This window comes from Peromyscus californicus, unplaced genomic scaffold (assembly GCF_007827085.1).
Source record: "Peromyscus californicus insignis strain IS unplaced genomic scaffold, ASM782708v3 Scaffold_21__1_contigs__length_65335640, whole genome shotgun sequence".
In the NCBI taxonomy this organism is placed as follows: Eukaryota; Metazoa; Chordata; class Mammalia; order Rodentia; family Cricetidae; genus Peromyscus; species Peromyscus californicus.
This window is the reverse complement of record NW_026294514.1, coordinates 42,466,597-42,489,820: the sequence shown is the minus strand read 5'-3', so window position 1 is coordinate 42,489,820 and position 23,224 is coordinate 42,466,597. Positions and strand designations below refer to the sequence as shown.

At 41.8% G+C, this 23,224-nt stretch overlaps 1 protein-coding gene across 11 annotated transcripts in view; it reads right to left on the bottom strand.

Moving 5' to 3' along the window:
• Window positions 1–23,224, bottom strand: part of Ptprm (protein tyrosine phosphatase receptor type M) — a 715,625-nt gene that overhangs the window by 388,404 nt on the left and 303,997 nt on the right. For 10 of the 11 annotated variants that reach the window (XM_052750180.1, XM_052750177.1, XM_052750181.1 and 7 more), the window contains exons 5-6: window positions 18,647–18,762; window positions 1,938–2,112 (exon numbers count right to left, since the gene is read on the bottom strand). In XM_052750180.1, the coding sequence (XP_052606140.1) occupies window positions 1,938–2,112; window positions 18,647–18,762 (291 nt within the window). Of the gene's footprint in view, window positions 1–1,937; window positions 2,113–3,797; window positions 3,929–18,646; window positions 18,763–23,224 lie in introns of those variants that run through there. The other variant, XM_052750187.1, reaches the window with a different exon arrangement.

Sequence of the window (23,224 nt, the reverse complement as noted above, 5' to 3'; positions counted from 1 at the left end):
TCCTTCCTTCCTTCCGTCTATGCCTTCTCTGGCAGACTAGAATATTCTCTGTTACTTCTAACTCCCAACAAGTTAACTTTCCCAAAGAGAGGCAGGCGAGGAGGAGAAGGAGGAGAAAGAGGAGAGGAAGAGGAGGAAAAGGAGGAGGAGGAGGAGGAGGAGAAGGAGAAGGAGGAGGAGGAGGAGGAGGAGGAGGAGGAGGAGGAGGAGGAGGAGGAGGAGGAGAAAGGAGGAAAAAGAGGGGACCTCGACTGGGAGCACCCAGGCCATTTCATTCACACTGAGAAGTCTAATTTCCATACTATGATTCCTTGACTCTCCAGAGAGCCTTCAACAGGGTAGGGTCTGTGGAATGCTGATGAATTTTAGTTCCGTTATGAATCTTAAGTTTGAACTCAAAATTTCATCCAGGCAGTCTAATTCAAACATACTGCATATAAAAATGCAATGTGGCGAAATATATGATTCAAGTAAATATTTAGTGTGTTCTCCCTTCTGCGACACATCTATCAGTGCTATGGTGAGTGATTGTCAAGGTAGAATCACTGATGAGCCGGTATTGTGTCTCCTAAGCCAAGCAATGGGAGACAGGAACTCCACCAGACAGGAGCAGACTTCTCAAGCCCCTTAGAGAGTTTGTATGATGAAGGCTATGTCTAGCCACTCTGGTTCAACTGGGATATGGCAGGCTGAAGGGCTAAATAAATGACTAGGCATTTAAAGTTTTAAAATCTAGAAGGGTGGTCCTGCAGAGGAGTCCCAAACGAAAATTATGGATACTAGCTCCGGCAACAGGAACACCCCTATCCTCTTCCCCATCAGGGACTGACACCCACCATCAGCTTCCTCTGCACACATATGTGCATTCTGCCATTGAACTTCCCATTGGTCCTAACATTAGGTAACATTATTCTACCTATTTTACATTCAAGGCAATAGATGAAGAGAGGTGGCACATCCATGGCCTCTTCTTAGCTTATTGTGGGATGCAAAGCCAGTATTCTTTGAAACCGGCTGCAGAGACAAATCTGCTGCTAATAGGAACAGTCCACCTTGATGTAACCACATTCATAATCTACACTCAAGGAATGCAAAACAAACATGTAAATATAAGGCACAGGTTTGAGGAAGGGGCTTGGTGGGATAACACGTGAATCTGATGTTTCATCCCTACCACCAAAATACTGAAAAATAAAATATGGGATATTATTTGTCCCCCTCGAGTAAAACAGAGATGGCCTGTCAGAGTTGTCTAAAATGTCATCGAGGTGCACATGCAAGCTCAAATTATTCTATCTGGCACCAAAAATTGCATTAGTAGCTTGATGGGATAAACTTCTCTGCCCACAAAAAATGCATTAAATGAGCTCAAGGAAAATTATTTCCCTTCCGTTTTTTACCTCTCATCTCCCACCTTCTTGAATATAATGACTCAATTTTCCAGTCACACGGAATGTAGTAATAGAGCCTAACCGGGACATTATGAATGCTAAGACAGTGTTATCAATAAGCTTCCATGATATAACAGGGCCTTTTTATACAGACACTGCTTCATTTTATTAACCATCTTGCTATCATAAACACCCTCCCTGGTGAATATTTGCATTTTAAGTGATTTTTCTATCAGAAAAAAAAATTTCATCCCTTAAAAAAAATTTATAGGTTGTAATCTGTATCCACAGAACCGGCAGAAATCCTGGCTGAGAATATAGCCACTGCTCTGTGTGCTCCTAAACCAACATCAATCACATACATTTTTCAAAAACACTGCTCACATGCAAAATTTGTACTTAAAATGCAATCCATCAATGCAGCCTATCACCAAACTACTATTCAGAAACAGGATAAGTTTGAGCATAAACAAATCATGAACAAACAACTATGTGAGCATGTCTATTTAAATAGACTATTTGAGGGTATGGAAATGCATTAAATACCTTTAACTACCAATTCTGCATAGTTTGATACCCCAACGCCGCCTTCTGTGCGAATCATGCAGCGGTACTTCCCAGCATCTCTCTTGGTCGTGTTGACAACATTAAATGAGGCTATGAATCTTCTGGAACTAGTCACTTTTATTTCCTTCAAAGGAGCGTCTCGGACATCAATGCCCTGTGTCATGGAGGGTGGAAAGGACAGAGAGAAGCAATATCAGTGATCATTATCAGGACAGTTGGACACCTGATGGCAATTATCAATGTCATGTTCATGCAAGTTCTGGCTCATGTGTTTACCCCCATGGGCAGATGTTCTGTAAGAGACAGCAGTTCTGTCCCATCAACAAAACAAAGATCAAGGACTCCAAAATTAAGTGTGTAGAAATGTGTTGCTTGCACCTTTTAAACAGATTAAGTTAAATGAACTGAGCAGGAGAGAAAAATGTTCAAAACCTTTTTTTAAACTTTGCTTTCTACAAATATTTGATTCTTCATAACACCTTATCCTATATTCTTATTCTTCATTAGAAAACAAAATTAAGTAACCAACCATCCTATTACTAACCCAATTTCTCTATAAGCAACAAACAGTTACCAAGAATAGCATTAAAATCTACATCAGGTTTCATCACCATCCTCAGTGATGACTAATCCAAGTTTTATGATGCTTTTCTCATGGACACAAAAGCCATGGAAGTGGATGCTTGATAAATATCTGCTTCTGAAATATATTGAGGAAGAAGTCTTTCTGTATGTTCTGTATGTCCATGAAGCTGCTTCTACTGTGGGGAAGTTTTTTTTTTTTTTTAAATTATCCTTATACATCAAGTCAACCTTTTATTTATACAGTCTTGGAAATCCAATCATTGTAAGAGATGAAAGCAAAAAGGGACATGAGCAGATTCAGTTCTGTATATTTAATAAGTCTTGGGAAGCCGGCCATCTTCTCTATTCTACATTAGTAGAAAACAATAGACCAAGATCAAGGTTTATGTATGATGCCAAGTCCAATGTCCACTATTCATCCAGAAGCCATGCTTGGGGTGCCAAGATGTGCTATTATTGAGTCAGACAGCCAGGGTCGAAATGCTGGACCACTGGTAGACATCCACCAATGATGGCCTAAGAGGTGAAGGGAAAGACCTGGTGGCTGGCAGAAGTCACCAAGGGGATTGGCTGCAGATCCTGTGGGCTGGAGCGAGTCATAGGAGCATGGAGACTAAGTCAGAAAGTAACTGGACAAAGGATAATTGAGGGAAGACTATTCGATTCACACAAAACAGTAAGGGAAGCACAACATCGTTAGAAAGACTGGCAATGTGAAAATAACAAGAGAAAGTTGGATGTGACGGCTATATTAAAGTGTTTTCAATATTAAAATGTTTTCATTTATAGAAATACAAGGCTACACAACAATGAAGTCCATCTGCATGGTTCAGTGACTTACACCATACAAATAAACAAACAAAACAGCATTTCTCTATGATACTTTGGGACAGTCAGTCTTAAGCAAATGTGAGTTTGGGGGTTAAGCCTAACTTAGGTGCTAATCAAAATGTCATCGTTCAAAGGGATGCGCCTTTGCAGGGCTCCACTTTCCTTACCCAAAAAGAGATGATTCAATTCACTCTCAGGGCTACCGTGAGACATGCAAGGACACTGCTATAATGATTGGCATCACACATCACCATCCGAGCTTTGGACAAAATGAGCAGTGACCTCTAGGGAAAACAAAAGCTGGCAGCATGTCAAAACCCCACCTTTGTTTCTGACACACTGGCGACGGCAGCCTCAGGCAACAGTGTGCAGAAACCATGGGCTTGCTGATACTGAAGCACAGAAGGAAACAGGCTCACTCACCCAGTCACTAGAAAACCACAAGGCCCCCACATGTTAGGTGCTGCTGTGAAACACACAGGATGGAGGAACAGTGTTCCCAGAGCAGTTAGCTCCCCCAAAGACGGGGGCTGAGCTACATGCTCTGTGCATCCTCCTAGGCAGCTCCCGCTTGGACAAGGAGAGAGCAGTCAGGAGTGTTGCATTAACAGAGTTCCTGCTACTTGGAAGGAAACGTCAGGAGTGGGGAAGAAGGGTTCCACCCGCATTGTTTTTGGCATTGGCTGTAAAAGCAGTTTTGTTTATACTTTAAAAAGTAACAAATCAAAATATAAACTCTCATATGTCTCAATTTGTGTGTTTTACTAAGTTTAAAACTTTGATCTAACCAATTGCACCAGATTATTAAAAAACAAAAAACAAACAAACAAAAAAGAATCCAACAAGATTTAGCATTAACAATAATACATCCAAGAGGAAGCAATCCTCTCTGAATTCCATACATTTAATCTCTGGTAAAATCTCATCATCAAATTTTGCTAACAGAAGAGACCTGATACTTATAGCCGTTAAAACTGGAATGGTTCATTTTCCATACTGAAAAGAAAATCTAACTTTTTGTTAATGAGTGAAATAGCAAACCTTATTGAAAGACTAACTGTGCATTGGTAAGCATTTGTTCTATTTATTAACAGTGTTGACAACTAAAGGCCAGGGGATTGTTCACTGTTTTATTTACTTAAGTATATGCCCACAAGAATAAGCATTTTTTAAAAAAGACCTTCTATTTATTTACTTTTCACTTCAATAACAGTCATGCAATACTGTTCATAACAGAGGTGCACACTGATTCCTGACCACAGCCCAAGGCTATACTGTGAGTGCCAAGGGAAGGCCCCTCCTTCTGCATTAATATTTCTGCTGGAGAAGCAGTCCTTGGGAGGCACTCTTTCTTCATGCCATAGTGTTACTCTGTAAAATGCAGAGTTCCACAGTGTGAGCGACACACAAGGCCTGTGTATCCATGAACTCTCAGGAAGGTTTCTTTAAACAAAGACTCCACATACTTTACCACACAGAAAAATTCAGCTTCTTTATGAGGAATGGCACAGGGTCAGGGAAGCCCAAATCAATGAGCATCATTTCTGTTCTAGATCCACACAGGCAACTAAACCACGCACCTTACTCAGATAGGTGGCCTTCCTCTTGCTATTTGCAATGTACAGTACACTGTTGCGACTCCTTTTGACTAAAGGATATTTCAGAGGTTCTGGGTGCCTCTCAGCTAACAATCTCACACAACTCATCAGGAATATGGCTGGCAGAATGGGGCCTCTGATAGCATCTATATTCCTGTCGGTAGTGGGAATCTGCTCCACCCATAACTTTGGGCTATCTGTCCTGATGGAGGCGGTGCTTCTTATCTGCCTATATGACCACTTAAAAGGGAGGAGAAAGGGGCCATGCTGTCTTGGGTGGTGAAGACTGGATCAGGCGGTATAAAGCAGTCTGTGATCGGTGCCCAGCTTTCCAAGGACTCTGCAACTGGATTTATCTTATCCTGTATCAGCAAGTCTGTTTTCCCCATAGAACCCCTATATATATATCATATATATATATATATATATATATATGATATATATATCTCACTAAGGCTCTCATTGTAAGTGGTACCCAATGTAGGGCAGATGCCATCCAGCTGCCCTTCTTCTCTCTGTCTCTCTCTTAGATTTCCCGCCTGGCTCTTATCCTGCCTTACCATAGGCCAAAACAGCTTCTTTATTAACCAACAGTAGCAACACATATTCACAGCATACAGAAAGACCATCCCACAGCACCTGTCTCCAAAATGTAAGAATGTTTTCCTTTCAATTGCCCAAAGAAAGTCTGCAGTTGTGATGAAAATAAGCGTTTAAGAGACTGGAAGTCACACTGGATTATCTAGGTGTCCTATGGCCACCACAGGGTCCTCAATGGGAGGAAAATGGAAAGTCGCATGTGGAGGAAGAGGCTGTGAGGAGATTGGATGGGGATGATGCAACTTGAAGATGACACAAGGGACTGGAGACAAGAAATGAAGGAAGAAGCTGGAAAAGGCAAGGCCCATGTCACCCCTGAGATTTCCAGAAGAAATCAACCTAGCTGTCACTGTACTTGAGGCCTTCTGATCTCCAGAAATATAAGACAGTGAAGGCCAGGAGTTTCTGATATTTTGTTACAGTCACAATAAGAAAATAATAAAGCAACCACTGGGGTAATGAAATGCCACATGGCTTTTGATGGTGCATAGACATTGTGACCCTAATTTCCCAGAGCTGCACAGCAAACATCTAAGGTTATGTTGAGTCTTTTGCAAAGAGTTTAATCCAAAGCTATCAATGAAGCCAAAAACAGAAGTCCAACGGTGGGCACATACTTTGCAACCTCAAAAACTTTGTAGAAAACAACATTAATCAAACAGCCATTGTAGGCTTGGCATGAGGGCAGACATGGAGTGGTGGAATAGACTGGAGAGCCCAGGCATGAACCCTCATAGGTACCACCTACTGACGTGCATCAGCATTATTAGACCACTCAGTTTGGAAAGAATGGTGTTTTCAACAGTGGTTGTGGAGAAAGTGGATAGCCACTGGCTTAAAAAAAAGAAGAAGGAATTAGATTTTTAGATTTGTCACATGCAAGAGTCTAAATCAAACACCTAACCTCAAGAGTTAATATCATCAATCAAGGAAAAACTTTAATGATCTGGGATCTGGCCCTGGTTTTCTTAACTGTGATGCCAAGATCATAGGGACCAAAGGAAAGTAATCAGGGCTGCATCAAAACCACAAACTTCAGTGCATAAAGAATCATTATTTGGATGAGGACACAGCTTGGTGAACAAATCCATTGCTGTGCATGCTTTAGAACTAGAGTTCAGATCCCCAGAACAGATCCACACAGGTACCAGGTGGGTGTGGCAGCTCGCCTGTGATCCAGTGCCCAGGACACAGGGACAGGGAATCCCTGGAGGAAGGTGGATAGCTAGAGCAGCAACAGAGGGCTGTAGGTTCTGTGAGAGACCCTGCCTTGATAGACAATATGAGGAACAATCAAGAAAAACATCTAATGTCAATCTCGGGCTTACACACACACACACACACACACACACACACACACACACACACACACACAGCCACACCCATGTCCACACACAAATACCCATGCACACATGCGTATGTAAACAAAAAGGAACTGTTGAGAAAGTAAAGTATCAGCCCGTAATGTGGGAAAAGCTTCTGTAAATCACATAGCTGAAACCCTGCAATTCATCAACAGCTATAAAAATTTTCAGTTAAATATTGAGCAAAAGACTGTTTCTCTAAAGAAGAAATGCACATGGCCAATTGGCACAGGAAATGATGTTCAGCATCACCTATCATTAGGGAAATGCAAATCAAAACCATAAAGTCATACCAGTTCACAGTAGGTAAGATGGCTTATTGTCAGGTACATGGAAACTACCAAGCACGGGACAGATGCCAGAAACTGGGACCCTTGCACATGGGTCAAGGGAATGGTGGGGTTATTGTACAAACATCACTATTATACAAAGAGCTAAAAGTGAAATTATCACAGGACCCAGCAATCCTACTGTCCAAATGCAGAATCTAAAGAGGACCTCAGAGACTAGATATTATTGGTCAAAGCAGCACCAGCCCCAATGGTCAACACATGGAAGCAATCTCACTTTCCACCAATGGGAGAATGAATGAGCAAGGTGTAATACACACACATAATAAATCTCATTTGGCTCTAGAAAGGAAGGAACTTCTGACAAATGCTACAATGTGGAAAATACTTAAAGATGTTATATTAAGTGAAATGCATTAGTCATAAAAGGCAAATACCGTATACTTCACTAGTGTGAAAAAAATACATTTAAAAAACTATATATTCTTATTAGAGATAAATATCATCATTACTTTAGTATATTGTAGATTTTTTTCAATGTCAAGTTTTATTTTAAGTAAATCTGAAATGATGGCCCAAACCATACAGACAGGTTTATATCTTTCTTTAACATTCTGTGAGGTCTGTAGACCTTTTCATATTTTATATATTATTAGGTAGCTGATGAATAAAACATACATATAACAAGAACTTCAGTTATGAGAATCCAAATATTCAATAGGATGCTTCTATTTAATTTTGCGGTATCATGTGGCTTTTATAGGATGAAATTATTTTTCTTACTAGATAGGATTTTAATAAGAAAATTAATCTCACTTTTATTATTTTTAAAAATGGCTGTTGAGTGCTCAACCCTTAAGGGAACATCCATCATTCCTCTAAGACTCGAAAACTATGCCAGAACAGGGAGCAGAGAATGTAGGAACCCCACAATTGGGAGGAGAACAAAGGAACCCAGACTCTGGGACTTGACACATTGTTCTCATGGACTCACAGCGGCTGCAGGGACCAGCACAGGGCTACACAGGACTGGACACATCAACCTTCAGTCATGGACTGGGGAGGGGCTCACGGGGTCTGGCCCCTCCTCCTGGCAGCTGACTGTTGGGGCAACAGGAACCTTTGGCTTAAGTAGAGGTGGAGCCACTGAGTTACCCACACTCCTGCGCAAAGCTCCACACACAAATCCAAGGGAATAGCCCTGCTTAAACTCAGCGAGTCACACGAAAACAAAGTCAAACAAAAGCCATGATAGTGGAAGTGGGTTGGGGCTTTAGTGGAAGGAAGGGGCCTGGAAAGAACACAGTAAACATGCATTTGAAACGGTCAATGACTAAATTAATACTTGATTAAAAAATAATTGCCTATGAGACACCAGGGCATAAAATATATTGATCTCTGTATAGGAAGAAGTTTTCTTGAAATGAATAACTTTAGGAAATATAAGTGTGGAGTTTTCAAAAAGGGAATATTGAAAACTATGTCAGAAAACAGTTGGTGGGTGCTACTAACTGTATTTTGCATGGGGAGGCATGAGAACATATTTAAATATCTGATATAGCAATTACTCATAGTGAGATACATATATATGTGTATATATACATATATATACACACACATACACACACACATATATATATATATGTAAAATCTATGCTCATGATACTACCAAGAATTTTATATAAGTACAAAAATCCCATTATTTAATTTAATTCCAAAAATCCATTTGGAATTAAAGACTAGTGTTCCTAATTCAAAGTAGGAGCAGAAGGAAAACCAACCAACCAACCAACCAAACAAACAAAAAACCGAGGCATCTCCAGGAGAATCAGGGTGGTAGTGGTTAACTGGGTTCAGGCTGAATCAAGGGTCTGGAAAAGCTGGGAAAAGCAACAGGGGAGGGAGCCCTGCAGGGAGGAGGGGTCAGGCATGGTCAGGGACATAGGACAGGCTGAAAAGAGAATAGAGAGAAGCCAGGGGAAATGCCAGAAATGGGTGAACTGGTCTCTGGGAAAAACAACAACAAAAACACTTTTGGATAGGGATTTCTCTTCCTATTCTCTGAAATCCTGACATTACACATCAGTGAGAGTCTCCTGGTTTCTTGGTGTCCAAGAGTCAGATAAATCCAGTAAACATTTGGGATTCCAGATGAGCCTGCTGTTAGATGAACGCTCCGAGGACCATCCACATCTGCGTTCATGGCAAGAGGAGGAGGGAGAGGAGGGGAGCAGGAAGAGATCTTGGTCCCCCCTCTGTGCTATGGACGAGCTGCAGCAAATACTCCCCTAGCACATCCCCCTCTGCATGCAAGGTACCATGGGCAAAAAGAGACAGAAATAGTTATAGAAACAGGAATACCCTACCTAAGCCCGCCCTCCTGACACACACAGGGAAGGCCTGGCCAGAACTCTATGTGTTTTTCAGGCAGCGACTAAAGGATTAAATGAATTGATTTCCAGAAGCCTTCAGGTCTCCAGAGTCACTTCCTCTGGCTGGAATTGACTGGAAATTGTGAGGATCCCTGTACCACAGTTGAAGTTTTGAAAGGCTTCTAAGGCCCTCTCCCTGAGGGCCTTTTCTATGGCAGCAATGACCAGATAGGGTAATATGTTAGAACCTTGGGCATTACCAAGAAGTCAGGAGTCTGTGAGGAGGGCCACCTTCCTTATATTTACACAGCTGAACAGTGAGAACACATCTTGGGGTGGAGCTAGCAAGCTGTTCAAGTGACTTCTCCCCATTTTTCCCAGTGAGAGAGAAGGGTAGCCCCACTAAACATCTCTTAACAAAAAAAGACAGCACAGTGCACACTGACCAAGAACAGAATCCGGAGTGTTCTTTATGATACAGTCGATCACGCAAGACAGTCAAGACAGACGCAAAATGTGACAATCACATGTCCAGAGTAGTCAAAGGATCATTGCTCTAGCTTTTGTGTACTTCATGAAAGGACCCATAATGACGGTGCCTGAGAAGAAATGGTCTCACTGGGTTAAATACGGCCCCTTTGTGAGTCCCAGTGCTTTTTACAGTATACATGTATTCCAATGTGAGCAAGCCAGGAAAAAAGTACTGATAGTAATTTCAATTATGCTTACAACCTTCTTTAGGCAACGGGCCCACCGAGAACTTCTAAATGAGCAGTGATTTACCACCAAAAGGAGTCACATTAAGTCTTTCAGGAATATCTATGCCATAATCAGAGCAATGATTGAAGGAAATTGAGGTCTAGGAAGTGAGCAGCAGTTTGAGTAAATTAATCAATTTCAGGCATTTTGGAGCTGCTCTGAGTGGTTGAGCTTAGTAGATGGCAGGCAGGGTCCTTGCACAGTCACATGGGTGGGGATGAGCTACACTGTCCAATCCCCCACAGCAGGAAGAGTTATGGCAACCCACTTTCAAGCAGGCCCTTCTGTAAGATGCCCACTACATTCCCACCATTGAGACCTTTCAGGACCATCGCAGGGCAGGGGAAATCTCCCATCAGCTTACATCATCTAAATGGAACCTTTTTGAATAGCTCAGCAGATCTAGTTGCGCTGGCCCATGGCCTTTTCTGCTTGATAATGAAGACACTGAATTGCTAAACTGCAGAGAAGCAACGAAGTATGTTCGCATCTGCTGCTTTCCCTCTGGGAACTGAGCCAGGGCCACGCCTGCCTTCGTTTCTCATGGGAGAGCCTCAGATTCTTGGAAGCAGGATAAACAAGTAAACCCCATGACGAGCATGAGAAAAACAAAAACAAACACAGGAAAAGAAAGCTTTGAGAGGTTTAAGAGTTCATAGGCCAAAGGTGCGCATGCGCGTGCGTGCATGCTTGCGTGCATGGGGAGCCCCCTTCTGCACTCTGGTTGGATCCATCCTGACTTCTAGACCAAACTCAAAGCCCAATTTCCAATCCCAGCCTTATGGCTGCTATTCAGCAAGCTCCCCCACCATCACCCTAATTTCTGCGGCTTCACCCCAAACATGCACCAGCTCTTAAGGCTTCCTTTGACCAAGTGACATGAAACCACTAAATGACCTTGGGTACTTAGATCATTCCAGGATCACTCTAGATAACTCGTATGCTCTCAGGGACATAAAGAAAACCTTTCTCCTTAAATTAAAGTAACCCCAAACTGCACTAGGTGGAAACACACGGTGCGAGCAGCAGGAAGACTCTCAGTGGGCTCTGTCTGAACGCTCACATCTGTCAAATAGATGCAGCTGTAGATGGGTAACCGACTAAAACAATAATGGATGTGATTTTCAGCATTGATTTAGACAGTAAATGGTTCCTGTAGCAACAGCAGACAGTCCACTTTCTCTGTTCCTGGTATTTTCTGCGTGGTAAGTGATGTTAAGTTTATGCTTTAATATATATGGTGTAAAATACTCAAGTTAAGCTTGCTGAAGGCACCATAATTTTACCTCTTTACAAATCATTTTGTAGCTTTTATACTTAATAACAAAACGGTTCTGATATACAGTTGTGATTTTCCCCCATTATCTATAAATGAAGCTAAAAGCCACTGTAGACCACATGTGACCAGTCCTACCTCACCCAGCCAGAGCAAGGAACATGTGAGCTCACACATAAACACAAGTTAAAAACTCTAATTTAATTGACAATTTAACTTCTTTTCCAAGGTTCATGAATCCTTGACAAAAGTCTAAGTTTCCCACTCTACTATGTAAGGAGCATTGTGGGTTGGGAGACAGTTTCTAGATACAGGTGTCTGAGTATTAATCCTAGCTCTTGATATCACCAATGCACCCCTAGAAAAGTGAACAGAACTCCCCAGGCCTCAGCTGCGTCTTCTATACGTGGGAATAAAGTTCTGCAAAGATCAATAAAAAAAAATGCCAATAAACCAAAAATCAAAGCTCAAATATTACGTAGCAGAGTACCTACCACCCAGCAGTGCTCTGTAAAAGACATTATATATTTTTCTAGCCCCCGTGGAAATCAGTGATACAAGCACTGTTCCAATGATCTCATTCTTTTGTTCACAAGACAGGCGCAGTGCAGTAGATCAGGGAGGCTGCTTATGAGAATCAATTTGGTCTCTCTCTTCCTCTCTGTCTTCCTCTCTCTAACTAAAAGCATCTAAGATTGCTTGAGCTCAGGAAAAAACTACAAGAAATTATTAAATTCGGAAGTAATACTTTTTTTTTTCCAGATTGGGTTGATGATAACTAGCTAAATAGCATCATACAACAAACTATCAAAAGAAAAACGTTACATCCATTTCTAGACCAACAACTAAAAAAGAGGTTTAAAATCCAAGTGAGGTTATAATTTTTCCTCTAAGAAAAACATTCCCAAATTAGGAGCTTACATGGGATTAGATTTCTATAAACGGTGGAAGGGGCGGGTTCACACAGCCACTACTCTGGCACGGGTGCAGGCAGGGGTGAGCTCAAGTAGAATGGCCTTATTACAGGTGTATTTCTATGACTTTTATCACGTCATATGACAATAATTTTAGAAAACACAACTTTGAGAGAGTGTTATAATGGAAAAATAACCTAGGGGAAAGGGCTGAAGCATGAAGACTTAGGAAAATGATGTTCTGAATGTCACTGAAATGCCTCTAACAGAGGTCCGTTTTTATTAGTTGGTTTGGACCACTTTGTATGATATCTGCTGTCCATTATAAACCGGAAGACGACATTCCATAAGGATCAACACTTACATCATCATATTTAAGACCTTTTCTGTTGACAGAAGCCATGGGCCTAAGCAAGCATCTCAGGATGCTTGCCTCACCATAAAGTGGCCTCCGAGGTTCACCTGGAGAAGACTTTTCATCTACCAAGGCACAGAAAGCCCCACATATCAGCAAGTATCCGACAATCACTGTAGTATTCCAGGTGCTGGATGATACTGGTGTTTTTAAAGCCTACTTCATAGTAACTGCATTTTTAAATCAAAACTTGCTTGTTTTGTGTTTACATGCAGGCATGAGTGCATGTATGTGTCTGCATGTGCTCCTGCATAGGTACCATAGCAGGCATGTCCAGGTCAGAGGGCAACTTAAGCAGGGATTGGGTTTCTCTTTCCAACATGTAGGTCTAGATTGGACTCACAGCATGAGGCTTGGTAACAAGTACTTTAATTCAATAAGTAGTCTTGCTGGCCACAGTAACTACATCCTATTTCCTTTTCTATTTTTAGGAACTGATGCATACCATAAAATCATTTGAAAACACTATGTTGTTGACTTACTTATAATAACCATCAAATTTCATATAGCCATACATAGCTTCAAGAGTCAATGACCACATCATAAAAACAACTCAGAAATCCCTCATGAAAGCACAAAGGCATCAAAAGGAGTAAGTATACATGAAAACATGCAAAAGAATCTTTTAATTCTGTTGTGTGTGTGAATATACACATACATTCTCTGAGGTGTTTTCAATATCAGTATTAAAAAGTGTTCAAAAGAAAAAGTGTTCAAAAGTTGGTAACAACATGAAATAAGGTCCCATTTTGGGTACTTGGTTGGTTTCCATAAACACATTTGATTTCAGTGTCTTGCATGGGAAAATGCCGTATTTAAATGCACTCACTGCCGTGTCTGATGACACCTATCAAACATCTGCAAGAACTTCATAATCACAGCTTACACTGCACACAATGCTGCCTTTAAGACTCTGCAGGTATAAAGATGGGCGCTCATCCCACTGAGTTTTATTTTATTTTTATTTAGTTCTGCAGTTTAGAAAAATTCCACCCACATTGATACTAGCCTCATCCCCACGGTGAGATGTGTCTGTCATAGTGATAAAAGGATCTCTCCCAGGAGCTGGAGAGTCAGCTCAACAGTGAAGAGCCCTTCCTGCTCTTCCAGAAGACTCAAGTTTGGTTCCCAATGCCACATCTAGCGGCTTACAACTGCCTGTAACTCCAGCTTCAGGGGATCCAATGAACTCTTCTAGCCTCCAAGAGCAACATCACACCCACAGCATACATTGACACAAACACAGATATGTGCACACACATGAAAGTGAAATCTTTCACGGTTTTCATTATTACTTATGTTTTGTTAGATTTATTAATATTAATATTTTGTGATAACGACCACAAAGGTGCTATTTGAAGTTTGTTTCAAACAATTAAATCCTTGGACATTTCATGTAGGTGTGGACCAACATGTACCTGGAATACACATAGACACACAGACATCTTCCCGCAGGTCAGGCCCTTGATGTTAATTGTGTGACGGGGTTATTGCCAAACTCTTTGAGGTACATATCGCCAGTTCACCCACATTTCAGGGAGGATAACAGAGTTTGATGTACACAGCAGTGCAACAGAAGTAGACACACAGGTTTCCACTATTCCTAACTACACAGTTTACCCCAGTGACTGAGAGGGCTGACTCTCAGTCCCTTATCTGTCAAATAGACAGATACCACAGTAGGTACACAAGAAAAATTGTGCCCACTGCCTACTGTGGGTGTTCTAAAGGCTGTCACACACAAAAGACAGTTTGATGACGGCTACCCTTGAAAGCACTGCTGTGGCCCCAAATAAACATCCATCCTAGATTTCTAAATTTTGCTTTATTCCTGGGAGATTTACACTATAGAGGAATCAAAAAAATATTTTTTAGTACTCATTTTGTGCATGGATTTCAGAATTACTTTAAAGACCCTAGTGAGATGACATGCAGAAAACCACTTTGTAACTGCTACAGCTCCAGAAGCACTGTGTGTGGAATATTCCTCATCAGAAATGTTTGAAGAAGAAGTTAGTGTTCAGCTTGGTTCAGATTTTCAGATGTTTGCATATAGATAATGAGTTCTTAATAATAAGATCTAGGGCTAGGGAAATGGCTGAGTGGATAAAGGACTTGCCATGCAAGCTTGAGTACTGGAATTTTGATCCTCAGAAACCACACTGCATTCTCAGCACTATGGACACAGACAGGGGATCCAGGGAGCAAACTGGCTAGCTAGGCTAGATGGGACTGGTGAATTTCAGGTTCGAATGCAGACCCCAACTCAATAAATACAGTAGGAGACAAAGACCAAGACATGTGACCAAGGGAGACATATGAAGTCAACTTTGGTTGCCTTCATATACACATACCCACATGCAGGCACCTACCTACACATATGCACACATACTTATACACAAACATGCACATATACACATAATATAATTAAAAATGACATCTGTATCTACAGAAGATATTCAGTTACATTTCACCTTATGCACATAGACTGAAAGTAATTTTTAGAAGATTTTAATAATTCTGTGTATGAGTCTTCTCCATAAGATAAACACTTTCCCACAAAATGCCTACTCAAACAGAAGTCATCAATAATTACATAGTAGGATTACTTGATCATCACAAGACTCACAAACCAAACAGCATCCTGAGAGCAGGACAAATTAAAATTTACTTAAAAATCCAGAGTCATGTAAATTCTATGACTATAATGCCCCATCTTGGGGCTATCATGCCCCATCTTGACCTAGGCACATGGAGACTTTCAGGTATGACAAAGACAGACGATATAGGAAGATTAGAAACAAAAAAGGTCTGGGAAAGAGAAAAAGGAAAATGTCACAGGGTCAGACAGGAATGGATTCATCAATATTATAATGCTTCAAAACATGAAATTATGTTTCAGAACATGAAAAATAGAGAAGCCTTGGACACAAAGTTGGACATGAAAAGCATACTGAGATGTCTACATACACATGGCCCCCAAATCCACAGGCTCTGTGCCCAAACACTGAAGAAAACAACAAACCAAGACTATTTTGAAAGCCAGTATTGTGGCTCATGTCTCTAGTTCTAGCCTATGGGAGGCTGGGGAAGAAAAGTGTCCTGGGCTACACAGGAAGTTCCAGGCCAGTCTGGCTCTATAGTTCAATCCTACAATAGGACAAAAAAAATCACAAAAAAGATGTTTACTGAAGACACCCAGGCTCTGTCCTTGTCCTTAGCTCCTGAGAAGTTGAGCACAGCCATCAATGCACAGTGTTAACATTACAGAAGTTATTGTAATCTTGAGATTATCTCAGTGTATGAGACTGTGTGTACAGGTTACATACAAACACTCTGCCATTCTACACAGGGAGCTCAAGCATCTGAGGACTGTGTTACCTATAGGCTCCTTACCCCAAACTCCAGGGACATCCAGGGACTACTGTTTACCAGTTACATGTTACGTTTGCTTTTTCATTCCAATTTACTATGCCCATTAAATTACTATACCCATTAAATACTATACCATTAAATTTTGCTTCAGGTTAGTTACTTTCAACCCTTGCTTCACAATGGAATCACTTAGACAGCATTTGATGAAATACTGAATGATGTGCCCCTCATATGGACCCACTAAATCAGAACCAGGGAGTAAGCCTGAAATCCCTTAATCTCCCAAGGTAAGCATAGAGAGGCAGGATGGAAAAGTCTACTGCAAGGCACCTCTCTCCCACCTCAAAACAGAAATCAGCTCTCTCCTCATATCACGCTAAACACTGTTTAAAACCACCACTTCCACTACTAGTGATGGATTAAAGATTGAAATCCCAAATTAAGGGGTTGAAGCAGAGCATCCCAAATCTGGGAAAAATCTAGGATCAAATTTTGTCCTTCATGTGCCAGTGAGTCCTTGGGATTATGCCCTATGATTTCGGACCTGGGAGTTCACACTTTTCATAGTCCCCTCCCAAGTGATGTGCACAAGAAAAGCAAAAGCCATAAACTAGTTTTCCGTAAATAATTAATAACTGTACAGGTAATGATGGAAATAACAGTGTCATTTTTAAAAGGTGGTAAACGCTTTGTGGAAAATGTCAATAAAACATGTCTATCTCCTTCATCAAGCACAACAGACAGCCGATCTGGATCTCATTAACACAAACATCCACCCACTCAGGCAGCAAGCCTATGTCCCAAGCATGATCATTTACAAGAACTGAGATGTGGGATAAAAAGAAAAGAAAAAGTTAAACGCTTACGTCAGTCTTCACATGCTACAAAAGGCTTTTAGGGTAGTGATTGCAAAACTTTCAGAAACAAAGAAAAAAGTAAGGATGGATTGAAAACGTGTGATTCTAAAGTTCTCTACCCATCCCTCCTTCCTGGCACAAAGGTCTTGGACAAAGACTAGGACACAGGAGAACAAGGTGACATCAGGCAGAAGGGTAAGGCATGCTCTGTGCGGCGGCCATGAGATGCTTCCTCCTCAGACCACATTCCCACCTGACAGCCTACCACTGACATTCAGCTACTTTCCACTCCCTCCAGAAAACGGAGCAACACAAACAACCAGCTGAACCATGGCGATTAAAAGGGATAAAGGATTTAAAAATCATATAAATGTGACACCTCCCAGTCACCATGCCATGGTAGAAATGCAAAGTACGGTAAGAGGCGGGGATGGGACTGATGGGAGAAGGGAAACAAGACCATGGTAGCTGCCTATCGTGAGACAGCGGATATGGAAGGGTTCAAACACACAGTACTTCAGCTTGGTAGCAAACTCAAAATTATAAGTAAAATGATAAAATAAAAATGTAAAACGCCTGGGGCTGTGTCTCTTGGGGGAGTGCCAGTCTGGCATGCACAAGGACCCTAGCTTGATCCCAGCACTGCAAAAACAGACCACCGAAACTCCCCCAGAGAACAAGAGAAGCAAAGAAAGGGGAAAAGGTATTCCAGGAGAGTTGAGGGAGGAGCAGCCCGTAGATTAATACTTAAAAGAAACAAGATGCAGCGTGACTGCAGGTCATCGAGGAGAAGAACACCCCCCCCCCCAAAAAAAAATATCCCCAAAGTCTAAGGAAGGGAGTGGCATTCTGTGCGGAAGAGAAGGTCACTGACATTACTCAATGTACCAGAACCCCTCAGAGTGGGCACAGGTTCAAGGGACTGTGCATCACACAGAATGTACAGAGCAGGACTTGAAGGACTTCAGCGGCACGGACGGGCCATGATTATATGAATATGCATATACACACATAACTTAAATGCTTGAAACTAACGAGAGCTGTTTAAACGTGCTGTTTACAGAAAGGACCACAAAAGCAAGCTCTTCCTTTCTCTCTGTCTTGCTGTGTGTGGCGTGGGGGTGGGGAGAGAGAATGGAGTAAAAATATTTGGCTTGTTTTTCTTCAGTGGAAGACTAGAGAGGCGTTGTAGTTTAGAATTTAAGGTTCTCTGCTAAATCTAATTTGACAAAAATCTGTCATAGGAGATCATCAAGAAAAAGCAATGGGAAACAGAGAAATTCCAAAAAGACCAGTAAAGAAAATGGCCTAGCTGAGGTTGGAAACCTTAATATCTAACTGATGTGGACAGGATGCTCTAGAACAGTGACTGCCTTGGTGTCTCCAGTCTCTCCCCCAGGATGATGTGGCTGTCCTGCTGTCTGTCGGGACAAGGAAAGCTGGTGCACATACCTGCAGCCAGAGCCGGTCCCCAGCCACGGTCCTGCCTATGGCGCTGCACTGGAAGGTAGCGAACTGGCCGGCGTTCACCTCCACGTTCTGAATCCGCAGGAAGTGGGGAGTTCTAGCTACACAAGGGAAAAGAAGTCAAGAAATTAAAAGTGGGACCCGCAACTAGAACACCCACTCGTCATGAGTAGATACACTTCCCAGTGGGCCCTTTCCGCTGTGTTCGTCATGGGAGAAAAAGATTGTTTGTGCTTATAAAGGCTTTAAAGATTTCTCTGTTATTGTAAAGGGCATCATGGAAGGTTTTTGATGTGTGTGCTCTGTGGGGGGGGGGGGGAGAGAGAGAGAGAGAGAGAGAGAGAGAGAGAGAGAGAGAGAAGCCTGGCAATCCGGGATAGAATCAAGAGAGAAGATATTTCATTGTTCCTGCTGTGCAAATTACCGCAGCTCAGCGGTCTCCTTGTAATAACAAATCTGTATTAATAAAGATTACGCTGATGCCTAATTGATGTTTTGAACAAAAACATATTAGATATTTATACTTGCAATGTGAAAAGAACAGTAAGAAGTTAAATGATGTTGTCAAGGAGACTTTGAAGCCCCCATACAGAGCTGTGCATAATATATATTTTAATACCACTAATTGGTATGCAACATTTCCTCTGTACTATTTCCCAGCTACCAAAAATACAGTCCCAATAGACACACTCTGGGGGTGATGCTGGGCTTGCCCAAGCTGGACAAGTTTCACTGATCCTTATTTCTAATTCAAGAAATTCAAAGGATTCCAAAGGCCATACAGGACCATCTCCTGAGGCACTTGTCAATATGGGACAGCTGTGTCCATAAAGGATGGTTCTGCTCAGTCTGTGGAATATTCCCTAATTTCTGCATCACACTTGAAACAGGTGTCAAGGAACTAGAGTTAGGCAGGACTTGGATGCCATGCAAAGTTTGTTAGGAAACTTCTCCCATTGTTCAGACAAAAAAAAAACGGGTAAAGGGGCTGGGGCAGAAAGGGACTGGTAATTTAGCATTTTGTAGGTTGGGGCAGATAAGACCAGATAATAACCAGAATCCATTCATTATGCCCTCAAGTATCCTCTCGCCGCCAGGAGTCTTTGGGCTGTGTACAGACTGTTTTGAAGAATGGTGTCCAAGTCTGGGGACCCAGCGACTGTAAACCGACACCCACATGAGCCCAAGCAGAACAGAATTAGAGTTGGAAGTGCTTTGCAAACAAGGAACAATGAATTTTAATACCAGTAGCACAGGAAAAACTCATTATTAGTTGGAGGCCAGCAATAATTCACTGTGTTCACAATGCTTAGTATGCAAAATGTTCTAAATGGCTCCTCACAGAGCAGGGCAAGGAAGGACCACTGATGCTCAGGATTAATTTATTAACTTACAATTCTAAGAACTGTTTCACTGATGCAATCAAATTACTCCTTACTCAAGAATAACATAATTCTTTGGTCTTTGAAGACCTCTGAAAAACTTCCCTAAGCTCAATGTCTTCTCTACCTTGTTCCAGAGGCTCTGGAAACCCCACTATCTTTGATTAAAAGGGTTGCCCTTAAAATTTATGTGCCAGGGTCTTCTCAGGTGAACACTCACACAGGTTCTATGAGGTGGCATTTTCTCTGTTTTGGGTATGGGGAGACTTGTGGGCTCCTGACTGGCATGGACTTCCATTTCCAAAGCCCAGGCCAGCTCTCTACACCACACAACCCCTTCTAGCCTTGCCACCTTCTCTGTCTGTCCTAGGGGTCCCCAGCCCACACAGGGTGGAGCCTCTGCCTGGAATTCCAGTGGTGTTGTTTCTTCCACAAAGCCCCACCAGTCTCCAGCTTGTCTTTGGACTTTCAGTGATCATGGTAGCAAGAGCAGTGAGCTTGGTGTTACTGTCCCCCACACAGCAGACTTGTGACACCATCATTAAATTAAATTAATGTTATTTGCATTAATAAAACCACAGCCATGTAACCTTCAGAGCTGTTTGCTTGAGAATTCAACTTCTATCGAAGAATTCTTCTCTCCCACCCTTTGCATCTCAACTTTGATGCTACTGTTTTTTATTACATAAAAATGATATCAATTATTTTAGGCTTATCTATACCAGAGGACCCCAATATTAATAAAGACCAGGAAGACTAGTGAGATTTGAATAAATTAGAAGGACTACATTGGAAATGAGGAGCTTTTTTCTTATGAAAGACATTGATTACTGCTGTTTCTCATCAGACAAACACACCCAAACACACCCAAACACACACACACACACACACACACACACACACACACACACACACACACACACACAGAAACTCAGACATACACTGACACACACACTCCCAAACTCACATACACACATATACTCCCAAACACACACACACACATACACACACACACACTCCTACACTCACATATACTCCCAAATACACACTCACTCACACACACACACACTTCCAAACACACACACACATACACTCCCAAACTCACTCTGTGTGTGTGTGTGTGTGTGTGTGTGTGTGTGTGTGTGTGAGAGAGAGAGAGAGAGAGAGAGAGAGAGAGAGAGAGAGAGAGAGAGAGAGAATATCAAGTTAGCACCCCAGTCTGTCTGAAAAATCTAAAATATTTTTAAGAGCCAACATCATATAAAAGTTAGAAAATTGTACAACTTATGGGACAAGCTATAAGCCAAGCACACGAGCACCAAGCACCCAAACATGATGCATGAAATTACCTTCAGTTTATACATATGAGTGATACATAAAATGTGAATGAATCCACATTTACACTCACACCCCATTGCCAAGATTATGCATATACAAAGATATTCTAAAATCTTTAAAATATTCCAACACATGCTTGCTTTTAAGTGGTTTGGGTAAAGGATATTCAACATGCAAATCCATTTCAGTGCAACCCTCGATAACTAGACTGGAAAATATCCCCAAACATTCATTTCACCTATAAAACAGTTTGAAGTTCATCATTCCTAGCCATGTGGGTATCAGCACACAGATGAGAAAATCATAGTATGTTGGACCCTCTGTCCCCAGTGGATTTGGACCAAGGTCAGTTCTTAGCTCTATCACCTGATTCTTTTGTACCTGGTCCCAGTAGATCAGCCTTCCTGTGACTCTTAGGCAGGCAGGAATGTATGAAAAACCATACAGTCCAGACTCCTCTGGAAGGGCTGCTAAACCCACTTCCTGTCAACATCCCAAGAGTAGCAACCCTTTCAAAGCACCTCACCCCTCATCAACCTAGGGAGAAATCTTCAGGCCCTCTCCACTAAAGCAAGTGCTTTTCAGGTGCCAACCTGTCTCCCAGCCTTCCCTTCCCCTCCTCCTTGGATTCACATCCCAGCAGCAAGGGGCAGTTTCCACTCTCTTTCATGGTCATCCTTTCTCATCCCTTCCAAAACTGCTTCTAAAATTCTCTTTTCTAAGTCATGACACAGCTCTCCTTCTGTTCAGCCTTCTTGGGATCTCCTCTGATGGTAAGAAGTCACCCAGTAGAACACAGAACCTTTTTCTTCCAGAGCAGATGGGTCTGCTAGTCTCTGTCTTCTGCCACTATATAACTAACAACTGAGAATACAGCAGATACTCTCCAAATAATAATAACAGTAATCATTATCATCATCATCATCCAGTCTTAGAAGCAGGGAACCTATAAAGGTCTCTACTAGAATGTCTATAAATTAGACTTGAGTGGGATTCTTTTCTACAAGAAAATATGGAAACACTTCAGCCAGCCGTCTACTTCTAGATAGGTTCAGCTGCTCCTGTGAAGACAACCTGAGATTATGATATACTACTCAGAGGCATGCAGCCAGGGAATGCAGGAGCCACAGTCCTGTTCCCTAAGTGGTCAGCTCTGGCCTAGAGACCTAGTTATTTGGAGTCATACCAAGGCGATGTTCTAGGTATGTTCAAAGAATGACAGACACACCTGGGCACAGCTGCTACATGGAGAACAGGTGTGTTTGCTTTTTGAAAAGCAGACCTTTCCAGTTAGCAAAGGAAAAACTGGGCACAAAGAAAACTGTGGGCAATGGAAAGCTTCCAATGTGAGGAAAGCACACATACAACTCTCTAGAGTTTTATATGTGTGTGTATTTTATATGTGTGCTCACTATGGGCAGCATCATTCCTAGGCAGGTGGTTCTGCACTAATCAGAAAGCTATTTAAGCATGAGCCAATGATTTGGCTAGATAGAGAACCAGCTAGCAAACAACCCCTCTGCTTCCTGCCACACTTCATTGGCTGAGAAGAGTTCCTTGGTTGAAGGTTAATGCTGCACAGAATAGCATGCATTCCTGCCTTCAGATTCTTGTCCTGACTTCCCTCAAAGAATGACCGTGACCTGGAAGTAGATGAAATAAACCCTTTTCTTCCATATGACTTTGGGTAGATTGTTTTGTATAGCAACAAAAGGAAACTAGAACACATAAGCATCCTATCTGTGAGCAGCATCCTACCAAATATTGCCAGGTCCCAGGGGGTTCAATCAAGTCTAGAAAAAAAAAAGGATCTTTTCCAGAATGTCCCACCCGCCTCACCTGT